General features: G+C 39.4%; 3 protein-coding genes across 8 annotated transcripts in view; 1 reads left to right on the top strand and 2 right to left on the bottom strand.

The window, feature by feature from the left end:
* Positions 1 to 3181, bottom strand: part of LOC144009753 (uncharacterized) — a 151014-nt gene extending 147833 nt beyond the window's left edge. For 3 of the 4 annotated variants that reach the window (XM_077509602.1, XM_077509605.1, XM_077509604.1), the window contains exon 1: positions 3032 to 3181. The gene's annotated coding sequence lies outside the window, so the exon portion shown is untranslated. Of the gene's footprint in view, positions 1 to 666; positions 2531 to 3031 lie in introns of those variants that run through there. The other variant, XM_077509603.1, reaches the window with a different exon arrangement.
* A 74-nt stretch (positions 3182 to 3255) lies between these two features.
* Positions 3256 to 9863, bottom strand: armc1 (armadillo repeat containing 1). Its single transcript, XM_077509601.1, has 7 exons — positions 9655 to 9863; positions 8288 to 8497; positions 7974 to 8065; positions 6667 to 6859; positions 6338 to 6454; positions 5666 to 5740; positions 3256 to 4959 (listed from the first exon to the last, which is right to left on the bottom strand). The coding sequence occupies exons 2-7, from the start codon at positions 8447 to 8449 to the stop codon at positions 4762 to 4764; spliced, it is 837 nt and encodes a 278-aa protein (XP_077365727.1). The 5' UTR covers positions 8450 to 8497; positions 9655 to 9863; the 3' UTR covers positions 3256 to 4761.
* A 273-nt stretch (positions 9864 to 10136) lies between these two features.
* mtfr1 (mitochondrial fission regulator 1) lies at positions 10137 to 14667 on the top strand. Of its 3 annotated transcripts, none has more exons than XM_077509600.1 (8): positions 10137 to 10270; positions 10932 to 11038; positions 11155 to 11253; positions 12155 to 12297; positions 13188 to 13426; positions 13506 to 13728; positions 13856 to 14009; positions 14108 to 14667. In XM_077509600.1, the coding sequence occupies exons 2-8, from the start codon at positions 11030 to 11032 to the stop codon at positions 14153 to 14155; spliced, it is 915 nt and encodes a 304-aa protein (XP_077365726.1). In that variant the 5' UTR covers positions 10137 to 10270; positions 10932 to 11029; the 3' UTR covers positions 14156 to 14667. The 3 variants fall into 3 exon arrangements, with proteins under 3 accessions (XP_077365726.1, XP_077365725.1, XP_077365724.1); XM_077509599.1 differs by having other exon boundaries at positions 10932 to 11050; XM_077509598.1 differs by having other exon boundaries at positions 10932 to 11074.
* The last annotated feature ends 615 nt before the right edge of the window (positions 14668 to 15282 follow it).

Genomic DNA, 15282 nt, shown 5'->3' with positions numbered 1-15282 from the left:
TCCTTTTTTTTATGTACACCAGGAGAGTCGGCTTAATTATGGCGCTCTAATAACCTGTCACAGAGGCAAATGCGAATGTCACAGCATATTGCCGAGCCCTAATGGCGGCAGGCAGATCCGCTGATGAGCAGTTTTGGGACAATTACGCTCAAATCTCAGGTTGTGTGTGTGTATGTGGAGAAGGGGGACTTGGTCCAGCACACACACACAAGCTGACTGATGGGGCCTATACGTGCACGCACTTGTTGGACCTTGAATCCACCCACAAACCCCCTCCCTCGCAGTTGATACTCCGCCGCAGCTTTTATTATCTTCCTAATCCACATATCCGGCCAGATATGCATAATATCGTGAATTATTTTGACACGGGGGACCTTTTAATTCTCAGCAGCCATAATTCATCCCACCAATCGAGTGCGCCGGGAGACGTGGTCGTGTCACAGGGGGCCGGAGCACCCCCCCCCCAATCAAACCCGTCCTTGCCTTCCCTCAATGGTTGAGCCAAATCATCCAAGGGGGGGCAATAATGAGCTATGACCACAATGATGAACTTTGTGTGTCAATCTCATCAACAGTCACATGCAAGCAGCTGCTGCACGGGCATTATAAGACTAAACAGCATAGCACATTTGGACCCATGTTGCTAACCAAAAGAGCAGTACCTACTGAGGCCAGGTCAGATGAAATGTGCAGATAAGAACCTCTTCTTCCTGTATTGAACACGTTATCATGTTATGTTGTGTTGACACAAAAAATTGACTGCCGATTATTTGGAGGATTAGACATTGAACACAAGAAAGATTTATAAAAAATAAAAATAAAAATAAAAATAAAAATAAAATAAAAAAGCTCCTGACACCGGTTTCACTGGCTGACACAAAATTTTGTTGACGTCGATCATAACAGGACTCACGTAAAAAGTCTCAGGGACCCATAAAAGAAGTCAGCTTCAAACCAAGATGGCTGTCATTTTGATCAAATTCCAAGGCGTTCTATCTTAGTCTTTGGTCTGCTAGCTTAATGCTAATGCTAGCATATAATGGGAAACACATACATACGGTAAGCCTTAAAGCACCTGATATTTGAACATGAATGCAGTAATACAAGTCAATATAACAGTACTCACAGTCACATATTCTTTATCCTCTGTGAGGAGCTGAGACCGATGTCCACGTATATTGCCCCCAGGTGGCCAACATGGGCGGCAGTGAAATGGCCATTCAATTGATGCAAAACTTGACAAAAACTCATTTAAAAAAATGAATAAATACAATTATTCAGAGACTATAACGGATTAATAGCATTTCAATGAGTAAAGATTATTTGAAACAACTAGATTTCTGCATCAGGGTGGGAAATCATGTCGAGTCTGACTATGTTGCGTCTTTAAACGTACTCAAACGGGCCGCTCAAACAGTCGGCGTGACCTTCGCTCGGGCGCGATAAAGAGCGGGCGACATTACATCTCAACAACACAGATCAAGAGAAATGTCTCAATTAAAGCTCCCGCGGGAAGCAAGAAGACGAAGAGTTATCGCTCCCGCCGCGCTCGCCACGTCCTCAAAAATTATTTGACATAAATTGCCAGAGTCACATCATTTCCTGCCACCCCGGGCCGCCGCCGCCGGGATTTACGGCCGATAGCGTTGACTCGGCCCGCCATCTCGCCGCCGAGGGGCCCTCGACGCGCGCACATGCAAATAAACACAGGCGGGCGCAGCGATAGCGGGACGCTGATTGGCTTTTATCCGACACGGAGGCGAGGTGTCCTATGTGGACATGTTCTCAAAGAGCACTAATATCATATATAATGTCATTATACGGAAGCCCTCCAGAACGTCATTTAATGCACTATAAAGCGCCTCGCCGACTGTATTCACCAGTAAAAGCGAGCTTATGGCTGCATGGATACTGATGATGATGATTGCGAGGAAGTGAGGGCGATAATTTATTGTAGATTGAAATGCAGGTTCAGCAAGTGCAGCTCCATTTGCTTTTAAAAGCTACTGAGTTATTATATTATGGGTTTTTTGAATATGATAACTTGGTATAGTGGAGTTACGATTCAGCGTAATTGTATTTTTAATGCATGTTTTATCAATTTTGCATGCATTTTATCATCATATATTCTAGGCCTGCACAATTATCGGAAAAAATATCGATAGCGCGATATTGGCGCATGCAATATGCATATCGCAAAGACATGCAAAGAGTTTCATATGGAATTTTATCTGAATTTGACCATTCAGCCGCTAACTAAAATTTGCACCGCCATCCAATAGTTCCAACATTATCAAGATGTAGTTACAATTAATTAACTAAGAATATATTGAGTTTGCTTATTTTGCTGCATGAAAAATGTAATTCTTTAATTAGATCATAAAAATGTAATTTCCTTAGGTACATGTGTTAAGTATCGCAATATCAATAGCTATATTCAGCAACTATATCGCATGATTTTCCAATATCGTGCAGCCCTTACAATATATTTTTGTTATCAATTTTAAATAGTTTATATTTGTTGAAGTTGTAAATGACTATGTAGTTTTACATGTATTCATTTTTATATACTTTTTTAATCCATAAAATTTTAAATATATTTTGTCAAGTACCACAGTTAAAATTAGTTTATAGTTTAAAAAAAAATAATAATAATTGCTTTTTTTTTGGTCATTGTAATTTGTTCCAGATTTATTATTAAAATTACTTTTTATCAACAATGGTGAATTTTTATATATTAATTTTATATATTTTTTATGATTTTTTTAAAATATTTCAGCAACCACTTCTAAACAATAGTGCTGGTATATAGTTCTTAATTTTGCATATAATACGACAAAATATCTCATTACAAATATTAATCCAAAGCTAATGTTTTTTGTTTTGTTTTTATTTGTGGTGTATGGAAAAAAAATAATTCTGGATTAAAAGCAAAAAAAAATAATAATAATCGGCAAGAATAAGCAAAAATGCTATCAAAATTCGTCATTCTTCGGAAAAAAAAAAAATTGTTTGACGGCGGCGTGTGTACCTAATGAAGTGCGACAGCAGGAAGTGACATCACAAACTCGTCTTGCGGTCCACCAGTGTCGCTCCAGGGCCTGCATCTGGGCCTCGGCTGCTGCCTGCTGCCTGGCCACCAGCGTCATGCAAAAGCTGGGGCTGCTGGATTGCCTTCCCCTCACTACCCTAAGGCACTGTCGCTTCAAGAAAAAATGAATTAGCTTTAAATAAAAACCCTCACACAAAAACAACAACATTGAATTTGAAGTTTATGGTCATTTGATGGGAATGAGCAATACAGTATATGACAGGTGGACATCTGTACATTTCTGCCGTTCGGGTCTAATATGAGGACACTGAGCAAAACAGGAGGACGACTACTAGTCAAGCAAATACTGATCATAGTAACGAAATGTTAAAAAAAATATATTATTGCTTTACAGGGGAAGTAGCCGCCACCGCGAGATTTAGGTCACGCCGCCGCGTTACGACCTCAACTAACAAGAGACGAGACAAGTGGCCTTGTCAGCACTGCACTGTGTAGCGTTGTTGTGTACAGGACGTTAATTATGAGAGACATAATGCCGGGAAGATAACAGGTCAACCTGGGATGTGAGGTAAGCACTTTCGGCAACAGAGGTCTCGTTTTTGTGGAGCAAAAACAAACCAAACTCAACTGGCAAAATGTTTCAAGATGACTCGGGTAGGGGGGTTAAGCACCATTTACAAAATGTACACGATATTATTATTATTAACGTGGAGTATCGGGGCACTCACTTTTCTGATCAGCGGCCATTATTAATGCAACGATCGAACAAATGTTTATTAGATATTTTGGGTGCTTTTAAATCAGAGGGACTGATATAAAAGCCCCGAAAATATTTAATTTTGCTGTAATGTTGGATTAAAAAATAATAATAATATAATTAATGAAACCAAAACGTTCTGTTTTTTTTCCATTTAAATTTTTATTTTTGGAAAATAAAAACATTCAAATTAAAATACCCCCTCAAAAAATCAATTTTTTGTTTAACTTTTTAAATAAAAAAAATAATTCAAATTAATTTAAACCCAAAAATGTATTGTAATTTTAACTCCATTTATTTTACTTTCAATATTCAACATATATTTAAATATTCTTTAGCATAATTATATACTAACAAAAAAAAAAATCACAAATTATTTACAATTTCTTAAATGCAGTTTTCATTCTTTTTTTCCCCCTTTCTTAAATGAAATAAGCCCAAATTCTCACAACAGTGAAAATAAACATTTGTTCGCTCACATTTTTAAATTATTATGGCCCTAAGAGGACTAAAATGGCCGCCGAAGCAAAAAGCCACGTGTTCTGCGCTCTCTAAGGACAGCAATGAATAAATAATAATTACAGAGAAATGTCCCAAAAAAAATAAAGGCACGCGAAAGAATTAGGGGTGGGGCAAGATTGGCACTAATACACACTAAAAAAAATTAAACAAACCAAAAAAAAAAATGTATTGTGAAAATATTAGATGATAAATATTCTAACAATGGTGAGGGGGTTTGAAATCATGCACAAAAATCTTCTCCCAACGTAACAGAACGAGTGTCCTTGGTGTCAACTGATTTCAAGTCCTCTAGTTTGGGGCTATACAGTAGCTAGCGTACGCTTAATAGACACACACGCTGTCGCACTGTGTGTTTGTGTGTGTTGGTCAGTCCAGGCTAAGCCCACCCCGCACGGCGGTATAATGTGGTGGTGGTGGGTGGTGGGGGGCGTCACCAATAGAAAGAACGAGTCAGGAAATTGGCGGCCGTGTTGAGCCAGCCCATTCCGTCTGTGACGGAGCCCACGCGTGTCACCGCCTTGTCGGGGTCCTGCGACGGACTCTCCTCCTCGGGCAGGTAGTCCGGGATGTCCGTGTTCTCCTCCACCGCCGCCGCGCCCTCGCCCTCCTCCTGGAATGGCATGATCAGCTGCGAAACCACACACACAGACGTCGTCGGTAGGATGCTTGGCACAAGCATTCCAACACGTTAAGTAGAACTTTCAGTGGTGCATTTACACTGACTCCTAAAACACCAAATCTGGATCATATCTGGATTCAACTGTACTTCCTTGCAGCTATTAAGATTGACTATAAAAACAGCATTTGTTCATTTGTTGAAGACTAAGAGAAGCATTCAAATTTGTCAAGTGAGATTTCAAAGCTAAATTTACACTGATTCCAAAATGCCCGATCTGGATCAGATCTGGAATAAACACATACTTGCGTTTGGCTTTTAAGATTCTGCAAAACAAGCTGATCTGATGACGCTTGATGGGGCAGTGAAATTTTCCATGTTGAAGGTACTCAATCTGGATCAGAACCGGTTTGAAATTTTAAGGGAGCATTCTCAACATATATATATTTTTTTTAATGCATATTAATACATCAACCAGTAGTTAAAACAAGTTGACAAAAAGATGAGCTCCTTCTTGCTTGAAGTCATGACTGAGTCAAGCCTGACACCTTTTGGTCAGAGCAGGTACTGACATATAGCAGACACCCAACACTGCTAATCATTTTTTAGCTGTATAATTTAGTAAGAAGCTGTGTTAATACAATATTTATCATCCAATTTCATAATCCTTTGACATGCTCAAAAGGAAGTGCAATAATCCTCAGCGGGCCGCCCTCACCTCTCCTCCGTCGTCCGTCCTCAACACCTGTTGGGCTTTCATCACTTTAGTGGAGTTGATGGCGGTGCCCAACGCCTGTCACACATTCAACATTTATTTATTTTAATTTATTTTTGGTTAATATCATAACAAATGGATACTGAAAGGTGGCCAGCATGTTTCATTCCCGAGGTAATAAAAAGCTATTTGAATGGCACATAGTCTGTTTCCCTTCATGATATTAAACAAAAGAATGAAAAAAAGGTTATGATAATACAAAAATAAAATACTAACATTATTGAAATAATGAACCTATTTTTATATATTTTCTGTTTTACGAAAAGAATCATATTAAACCTGGAAAATATGAACAAAAAGATTACTTGATTAAATAAAATACACAAAAAGTATTGAAAGTATTGTAAACTAAAAATAATTATATTAATTTATCATTCAAAAATTTAAAAATAAATTAAATAAAATACTGCCGTATATACAAAACTGTATGATAAGATGTGGCCAGGGTTGCAATTCTAAAAACTCCACAGGCTTTGACAATAAATAAATAAATTAAAAAAAAAAAAAAAAAAAAGCCCCAAACAATTTAATCTGCACATTCTCAACATTATTACATAACTAAAATGGCACCTGCGAGGAAAACCTTGTTGCAGTGCGTGTGAGTCACTCGCTTACGTCAGCTTTAAGGTCGGAGCGGATCCTCACAACGCATCTCTTGACGGCCATCTGGAAAGTGAAGCTGATGACTCCTCGGATCTTCAGCAGGGCCTCCTCGCACAGGCTACGGCGAGTCTGCACGCCAAAGAGCACGCAACACGGGATGACGAATGTGGAAGATTCAAGAAGATAAAATGCTTCAAGTTAAATACAACTGAATTGTACGTAAACTTGATTTTGCTTTTATAAAAGCGAGTCTAACATGAAGCTTGAACAATTCATTCAGTTATTCTTTCTTGTACCACTGGAGGGAGCCCACGTATAAAACCCTGACAACGGACACCTACCGAGTCGTCAAGTCCGTCGATGTGCAGCACTACCGTCTTGGCCCTCTTGTTGTTGGAGCCCAGGAAGAACTGAGCCTTCCGCCGGCAGGAGGCGGCGGCCGCCTCGGCCTGCTCGGCTTCCTCTTTGCCGGCCGACTGGAAGATCTCGTAGATCTCCGACGCCAGGAGCTTGGTTTCCCCGGGTGACGTACTCCTTAAAGGACGGACGGAGAAGAAAGGTAAGAAATCGCATGTAACGTCGGTACGAGCGATGAAAATTCAAATGTTTTTTCTTAGTGTGTTTAATGTCTTTATTGGAATATGTTAAAAATTGCCATTTCTATTTTTATTTCTACATTATTACTTTGTCAATGATGATGCACGCCGCACTATTAAAAAACAAAAAGCTTTCTATGTAACATTATAAGCAGCAATTCATTTAAAAGTTCACAATTATTTCAAATTAATGTTATATAATTATCATTTTCATTTATTTGTATGTTTTATCATTTAATTTACCATTTTATATTCCATTATATTGGTCCATTTACTAAATATGTTTACAATTATTAACGCCTAGGTTCATATTTAAAAGACTGCACTGAATGGGAATGCTGAAGTATTCCCACGTTATTGTGATTTTTATTCTTTTTTTTTGCCGCGTAACAACTCCCACATAATACATCCAATTTACACCGTTCAAATTTCAACTAGCTTAAAAAAAATTCACGCCTCCCGGGGTATATATCGTCTGATTCCACATTATTTACAGCATTTGCGCCATTTAACTTGAAATATCAACTTTTCTCAATTCTTTTTCAATGGGACAGACGTTGAACTTTTTCTAAGTATCACTTTCCATGCCCACTTCCATTCATATAACTTATTATCATTACCAGGTGTCTTACATTGCTCGGTGGCGCAGTTGGTAAAGTGCATTGCCCAGTAACCAGGAGATCATAAAAATGACATCTCGATTGACTTCATAAGCATTCCACATGCATTCAAATCTTAGCATTCAGCTTTCAGCATTCCCACGCAATTTCTCCAGTGCAATTTCTAAATTGCACTTAGTCTCGTTAAAAAAGTTATTGTTAAAGTAAACGTACAGTATTACATCATCCAATCATTTAAAAAGTGGGCAAAAAAGGTATTAAATTAGTAGAACTAGATTGACAAAGTTTAAAAATTTAATCTGAAAGTTAAAAACAAAAACAAAAAAAAAAGACAATTTAGTATGGTAATTTTGTAAGCCCAACAGGAAACTGCCTAAAAAAAAATGCAGCCCATCTTAAATGGTTTTGATGCAGTGTGTGAGTGCCACTTGCTTCTGCATGACATTCTGCAAACTCAGCATCATGCCCAGCTCGCCCTTCATCTTCTCCCTGTTGGCTCGACATTCTGCCAGGTAGCGCACAGCCTGCAAACACACACACACAATGATGAGACACTTACAGTAGGCAGCCATTTTGTGGCGTTATAAAACACACACTTGTGTTATATAAGAAACGAGAAATGTGCATGTCGCGGCAGTTTATTTAGTTACGCTTCACAGGCTTATGTCGAGCAACAGTTAGTTACCGTAAAACACTTTTTCAAGTTCTTTGAACAAAAAAACAATAATAATTCCAAAACCACCTACCAGCAGTGCAGAGTAGACCACCTGCGGGTTCGGGTGGTCCAGGAAAAGGATGAGCCCCGGTAAGCATCCCTGATCCTCGACGATGGCCCTGCGGTTGAGGGGGTCTGCGGCGAGGTCCCGCAGCTGGTTCACTACCGCCAGCGCATCCAACTCCGCACTCATGGCGCCTCCCGTCCGGCGGCCACACGCATCCAACCAACCTCCACCCGGCTGCAACAAAACAATACATTTATAGTTAATTAGTCAGTCAGTTATTAGCTACTTTATTCTAACGATTATCCCATTCAATAATCAGATTTTTTTTTAACATTAGCAAGTGAGATGCAGATATTATTGTCATCACCTTTGGGGTCTCTTTAATATCTGTGAATTTGAATCTATGTGACTTCTGGCAGTTGTGAACTCAGGTTAGCCGCTAGCTTTTAACTGGCTAGCTGTTAGCCATTGTAAATGTGCTATTTGTTCTGTTTTGCAGTAGACACATCACATTGTGCTTTGTTATCTTCATTTTTTACCATGTCAAAGCATCTGTGCGCCATTTATTTGAAGAGTAATGATAGCTTAAACTATTAATCTAAGAATTTAGAAACATTTCAGGTGGAGCATTTTTTATTTGCCTAGGTTTGCCTTTCACATAACTGAATCATGAACAATTTGTGTTTTTGAATTTTCTGCTCCATTAATATGAAACAGTGACCTGTTTTTGATAAAGGGATGGAAATTACAGTCTGTTTGTTTTTTTTAGTGAATCATCAAGGATTCAAAAAAATATATTGACACTATTTTTAAAACAACCTTAAATTGCGGCCTGAGTGCACGCTTTGTAAATATTTTTTTTTATACATTTTGTATATCCCTCAGAGTATAAAGAAAGAAAGAAAGAAAGAAAGAAAGAAATTGTTTGCTTTAATTAGATACAAAGCAAAGCTTTGAGTTGTAAAACAGAGATTAGGAACTAACCAGAAAAAGGAATTAAAGAAGCTTAAAGGAGCAATTGGTTGACCTATTTATCATAGGAGCACTTGTATAACACAATAGGCGACCATGAATACCACTAATAAATTAATAAGTTAATTTCGTAGCACTTCAGAACAAATGAAGAACTCATATTTCACATTTGTCACACCTGACAAGCTGATATGCTTCATTGAATGTCTTTTACAGAGTTAAACACGTCACGACGTACATAAATGTTAATTTTAAAGGAAACAGAGCATTTGAATACAATTCAAATGCGCATCTTTCATGACGTTTTGTTCGACCCCGAGCGCCTCACCTCAAATCTCGCCCTGTTAAAAAGACCGAGACAGGTCGCTGCTGGCTAGGCTAGGCTAGGCTAGGCTAAAGCTAACTCAAGTCAACCTCACCTTTCAGTCAGTATTCGGCGAAACCATCAAACAGCCGCGGCCAAACCTCAGTGACACAAGACACAGAGGTGTCGCACCGAGGGACAAAGTGTCGCAGTTGTAAAAACAACCTTTGATATAATAAGTTAATTAGCGACGGGCCCTCCACCTTTTCTTCTACAATGCTCGTTGAAGCTAGCAGTTGTGCACACTGTTTTGGGTTTTGGGGCACGTCAGTGGGTACGATAGTTTAAAAGCCTACACCTACCGTTTCCAGCGGTTCCCAGCTGTTAAAACGCGACAAGTTCCATCGGGACAAGTGAGGATGTAGAATCGAACGCACACTAAAAATTCCACTACATGATTGGACATCCTGCTTTGAGCGACTAGAACAAAAACCAATCGCAAGATAGCCGTGTTAGAATTCCAACATTTTATTCGCTCCATTAAGTGTCAATCAATAAAATTGTCCAATGATGGTGGTGTATTGCAACACCGTGACGATTATAATCCCCATAATCCAATTGGTTCAGAGATTTTAATGACTATTTCCACAACAGTCACCTCTTTGCAGGACATGTCCGACGGCTAGACAAGGTGGAAACATTCAGAAAATCCTGCAGTTTGACTTCCAAAGGTATCCTAAAATGTATTTAACATTTGTGTACTTTTTTTTATGTTTTCATGCCAGGATCAGATGCATCAAAGCGGTCCTTTTTCTCGAGCTACACCGTTGACGTTGTTTTCATAGCCCCAAAAAATTGGTTCAATCTGTTAGCCACGCCAGCTAGCCACTGGTTAGCATCAGGTAGCCACGATGTACGATTCAAATCCAGTTGATTATGATTTTAAACTCTTTTTCTGTTGTTTAGTGTACTTAAGTGTGGTGAAATAATATATTTTTTTGTTTTCATTGTGTCAGGATAAAAACGGCAACTAGGTGATGACTGCAAACGTTTTATTATTATTTCACATTGTTGAGCTGACATTGTTAAATGTAAAGAGTTTCTACTGCAATAGCTTTAGTGTTATAAATTAGAAGTTTTTGTCGTGGATTATTTTTGCAAATTTACGAAATCATTGATGTCATGATGTTTTGATATGATGCCAGTGCGCCTTTGAAACAGTTCTTTAAATTAAATAAAATCAATTAACACGGTAACATTCTGTCATTTCGTAGACGTCATTTAGCAAACACTTATTTTTGTACAAATGCAACAATAAATAAAAGTGAATATGACTGTGGCCGCAATATTGTTTCTAGCAGTATTTAAAAAATAAACGTCTTTGTCCTTTAGATTCCTGTACGGTGATGACGTCATCCCCACTCGGGCATGTGTCAATCAGCCCGTTCTCTGTGCCTCAGGAGCAATGAATAAACACTGAACGCCACGAAATGGACCTGGTAGGTGAACGGGTAAATTTCAGTCCAATGGACCTGGTAGGTGAACGGGTAAATTTCAGTCTCCTTCGTATGTGATGGAAGTGTATGAAAAACGTTTTTGTTGGGGGGGGGAATAGACTTTTGGATCAGCCAAGTCCTACGGGTCCACGAGGAGTATCGTGAGGAGGATAGCGAGCAATCTACCTCTCAAACCATGCCCAAGGGTTCACTTTCAGGTAAGACAGTGGCGGCAATAGGTGACTAATTTGATGTTTTTTAGTGTAGTTGAATTTATTGCTAGTGTTTAAAAAAAATAGATAAGAGTACTTTGGAAAAAAAAAGCAACCTAACAAACTGTAAACATTTGGCGTGTCAACAAATGCTGGATGAAACCAAACCAGCAATTTTTGCGGCGTCTTTGAAACTGTTATGTGATTCCCGCCTGTGTGTCAACTTGTTGACATCACAGTTCTGTTGACATGGACTTGTGTGACCGCTGTCCTTTTCCCAACCATAAACAGAAGCCGAGGAGTACCACAGGAGCTCTTTTGAAAAATGTTGACATGTTGCTTTTGCTTTTCTTTCAACATGGCTTTTCTCTGTCTCTCTTTATTTCCCCCCCCTCCTCCTCTTCTTTCCAGCAACCCACCCTTTGATATGTGGAATGCAGTATGTCTGCTTTAGGTCAGTTCGTTCGCAATGATGAAACTCGACTGTCAATGAATCCTTCCCTCTTTCTTACTTCTTGTGTGTGTGTGTGTGTGTGTGAATACTAGGGAAGGCATTGAAACAACAGTTCACAACATTGTTTATGAAAAAAAAAAGTGGTAAGGCAGATTGATAAGGACATTGTCGCAAATAAGAATAGCTCAAATGCTAACATGCTAACAAACATGTAGCACTAAGACTATATATCCTTTCAAGCCTTGTCTACCATTTCGTATGGCTCAAATGCTAACAGACTGTGTGCTAACATGTTGCAAGATAGCATGTAGCAAGATGGAAACCGTAGAATATTGCTCAGAATTTTACATGTTATAGTTGGTTGCTATTTCTAACGACAATTGATGAAATGCTAAGAGTTGCCATGCTAATGCTATGGCGGGTGTACCCAACATGGCTTTCATTTTGCACCAGCTGTATCCATTCGACGAGGATGCCGATGTCCTCAGGAAGAAGGAGCACGCCGTGGCCTCGCTCGCCGACGTCTCCTGGATCGACCAGGACGATATTGATGATGACGACGAGGAGGAGGAGCAGGAAGATGAAGGCAGACCTCGGTGAGAAATAGCTTTATAGCTTACTTTTCTGAAAAGTGTGACTGATTTACAGAATCTCAACATTGCAACAAAAATAAGAATCCGGGGGGGGATCGAATCGCTAAATCAGGTGTTCGTTAGGGTTGAGGCCTTTATTTGTATTGTCACATCAAACTTGTTTTTTTTTTACTCTTCAGAATTTGATTTGTAATGCAGAATATAATTTCTAGAATTATAAGTTAATAAGTTCTCCCTCCTCATAAATTCCTTACCCCTAGGAGACACCTGTTCCACACTACACAGTAACTTGGGAACATTTATAAGTCACTATTAAAAAAAATGCAGATAAAGGTCTCACCTTTAATAAATTTATCGTGTAGTGTTTGCAGTTAAGTAATTAAACATCCCCCAGCCACTATTGAGGAAATGCATTTTTAATGTAAATAGACAAATGAAATTAAATAAAAGCTCCCCTTCAAATAAACACCTTATCGCATACTCCCGGCAGTTTAGTGACAAATATATCCTCAAATTGCTAGCCACTATGCGAGGCTACTTCCTGTTGAAATTAGGTCACTTCCTGTTGAAATCAGGAATAAGCGGTCAAGAAAATGGATGGATGCCTTCCCTCTAATAAAATCTCATACTGTACTCTCTGGAGCCATTAAATGTTCAGTGTGTAAATATACACTTTTTTTTTTTTTTTTTCCCAGAAAAATAAATGCCTCCCTTCTAATTGATGTTAGCTCCATACTCTATGCAGTTGAGAATTAAAAACGACCATATTCAGTAATTGCACTTATTTGTCTAACTCAAATATGAGAATGCATTTTGAAAGAAAGACCTCGAACATCTTACCTGGTACTTTGTGCAGCTGCGTAACTTGAAATTCCTTTGTGACTATTCCGTAGCAAATTGCGGCCTTCCCGGGGGCTGGTGTTCCGGGGCCGCCTCCCTCGACCCCGTCGAGCCCGCCTTGCCCGGCGACGCTCACTCCCCAGCCTCCCCCAGAACCCCCCAGACCCCCAGGGTCCGGCGGCCGCCAACGACGAGGCCTTCCAGAAGATCAGCGCGCTGGAGACGGAGCTGGCCAAGCTGAGGGCGCAGATAGCCCAGATCGTGCTGGCCCAGGAGAAGAGCGCCCAGTCAGGTAAGGAAAATTCCCCCTTTTATCCACTAGATGGCGGCAAAGTGCCACAATGCGAGTGTTCTGCTTCTGCTGGTTTCAGACGCATCCACTGGGTCAAGCACTTGCCCGCCTCCACCACCACCACCACCACCACCTCCTCCACCTGGAATGCAGCGCACCTTTTCCGCCATGGACCTGATAAAGGAGCGGCGCGGGAAAAAGACGCAACGCCAGACGGAGACGACGGCGGCGCACGTCGAAATTCCAAGCATGCTGGATGTCCTCAAGGACATGAACAAAGTCAAGCTGAGATCCGTCAAGAGGTAATAATTAGCGTCATAGTTGTCAAGCAGTGAACGTTGTGAAACGGCGAGGTTGAAAAGTACAACTTTGACGTTTCGACTTCATTACTCACCATATTTTCAACTCGCTCATCTCGTTTGCGAGCAGTCGGCCGGTGGACGCGGGGCAGGGCGACAACGCGAAGGAGCCGACAGACGCCGCCGCGCTCATCGCGCAGGCTCTCAAGAGGAAGTTTGCGCACACGTACCCGCAACACAATCACCAAGGGGACCATGTCAAACATCCGGCGGACAGCCCTCTGGTAATAATACACCACAATTATTTCACTACGTTTAAGTCCGAATATCAACAGATAATGTTGGGAAATAATTTTGTGTCTCTTTTCTTTTTTTGGGACAGTTTGGTCAGCACATGTTGAGATCAACTGGGAAGGTTAAGTTTGTCTAAAGAAGTGAATTGCAGCTTACTGACGAAGAGGTCTACAATGTTCCAAATCGACGTTATGACTTTATATTTGTGGAAGCACAAAAAGGGATATTCTTATTTCTGTCCCTGTGTTGACAGTTTGGTGCACTTTTTAAGTTATATAAAGCATGTTTGTTTGTTTTTATATATACAAACGTCAGTGTTGCTATTCTAATTTTATAGTGAGACTCTAGTGGTCATTTTTTTGTTGTTTTAATGTAGTAAAGCGCTTTAACAGTAAAGTTTATGCCCTAAATGTGTGCTTTAACACTAACTTACTAAAATTAAAGTAAAATGTTATTTTTCTTTTCAATCAATACCTCATTTGATTTTAAGTTTTACAATGCAGCCAAGTTGTCATTACTGACATTTATGAATCGTTTTATTGTTGGTTTATGCGAGGAAAGGTGGACCATTTGTTCAAAATGTTATGCAGTGGAATTGTTCCAATAGGATACTGTCTCGTAATGTATCAAATAAAACTATAAAGTCTGGACCTGTGTGTGTATGATTTAAAAAGAGGAAATAGTAAAAGGACAATTTTGAAGTTAGCACACAGAAAACAAAGAATAGTATTTTGGGAAAGAAAAAAAAAAAGTAGTGGAAAAAGTCAAACATTGGTATTAGGGATGTAACGATATCCAAACATCATTATGATAATTATCATGATATTGTAGGGGCGTTGGCCTATATTTTAAAAAGATCACAATATTGTAAAAAAAAAAAAAAGAGCTCATACTAATAAAACACAATATTGTGTTTTTGTATATAACGGCAATGCATATAAACCACCTACAATCTCTAATAATATTGAGGCACTTGCTAATAATGCAAGCACACTGATCGCTTCACAAGCAAATTAGGTTCCCCCTCATCTGACAATTAGCATAGATTTTAAGCATAGAAATCCAAAACATCCCTAATGAAAATTAAATTGCACTAATAAACTAGCCACCTGAGGGTGCTAGAACTGCACAAATGGAAATCAACCTGACTTTTTTTTTCTTTTTTCTTTTCTTTTTCTTTTTTTTTAACAGATGTGGTCCTTTTAAATATTGTGAACATGACGATATTGTGGCAGTTTTAATATCACGATATTGCCCTTGTCG

The sequence above is a fragment of the Festucalex cinctus genome, chromosome 20, assembly GCF_051991245.1.
Source record: "Festucalex cinctus isolate MCC-2025b chromosome 20, RoL_Fcin_1.0, whole genome shotgun sequence".
Classification (NCBI taxonomy): domain Eukaryota; kingdom Metazoa; phylum Chordata; class Actinopteri; order Syngnathiformes; family Syngnathidae; genus Festucalex; species Festucalex cinctus.
Note: the sequence above shows the minus strand (reverse complement) of the source record. Positions and strands in the feature narration are given on the sequence as shown.

Bases quoted from the DNA above. Each gene is read 5' to 3' on its own strand.
- armc1 (XM_077509601.1), bottom strand. From the start codon at position 8,449: ATGAGTGCGGAGTTGGATGCGCTGGCGGTAGTGAACCAGCTGCGGGAC. The intron at 6,860-7,973 runs GCAAGTGGCACT...CCGTCCTTTAAG, and splicing joins TTGCAGAATGTCATGCAGAA to GAGTACGTCACCCGGGGAAA. The intron at 6,455-6,666 runs GTAGGTGTCCGT...TTTGGCGTGCAG, and splicing joins TCGACGGACTTGACGACTCG to ACTCGCCGTAGCCTGTGCGA.
- mtfr1 (XM_077509598.1), top strand. From the start codon at position 11,030: ATGGACCTGGTAGGTGAACGGGTAAATTTCAGTCCAATGGACCTG. The intron at 11,075-11,154 runs GTAGGTGAACGG...GGGGGGGAATAG, and splicing joins ATTTCAGTCCAATGGACCTG to ACTTTTGGATCAGCCAAGTC. The intron at 12,298-13,187 runs GTGAGAAATAGC...ACTATTCCGTAG, and splicing joins GAAGATGAAGGCAGACCTCG to CAAATTGCGGCCTTCCCGGG.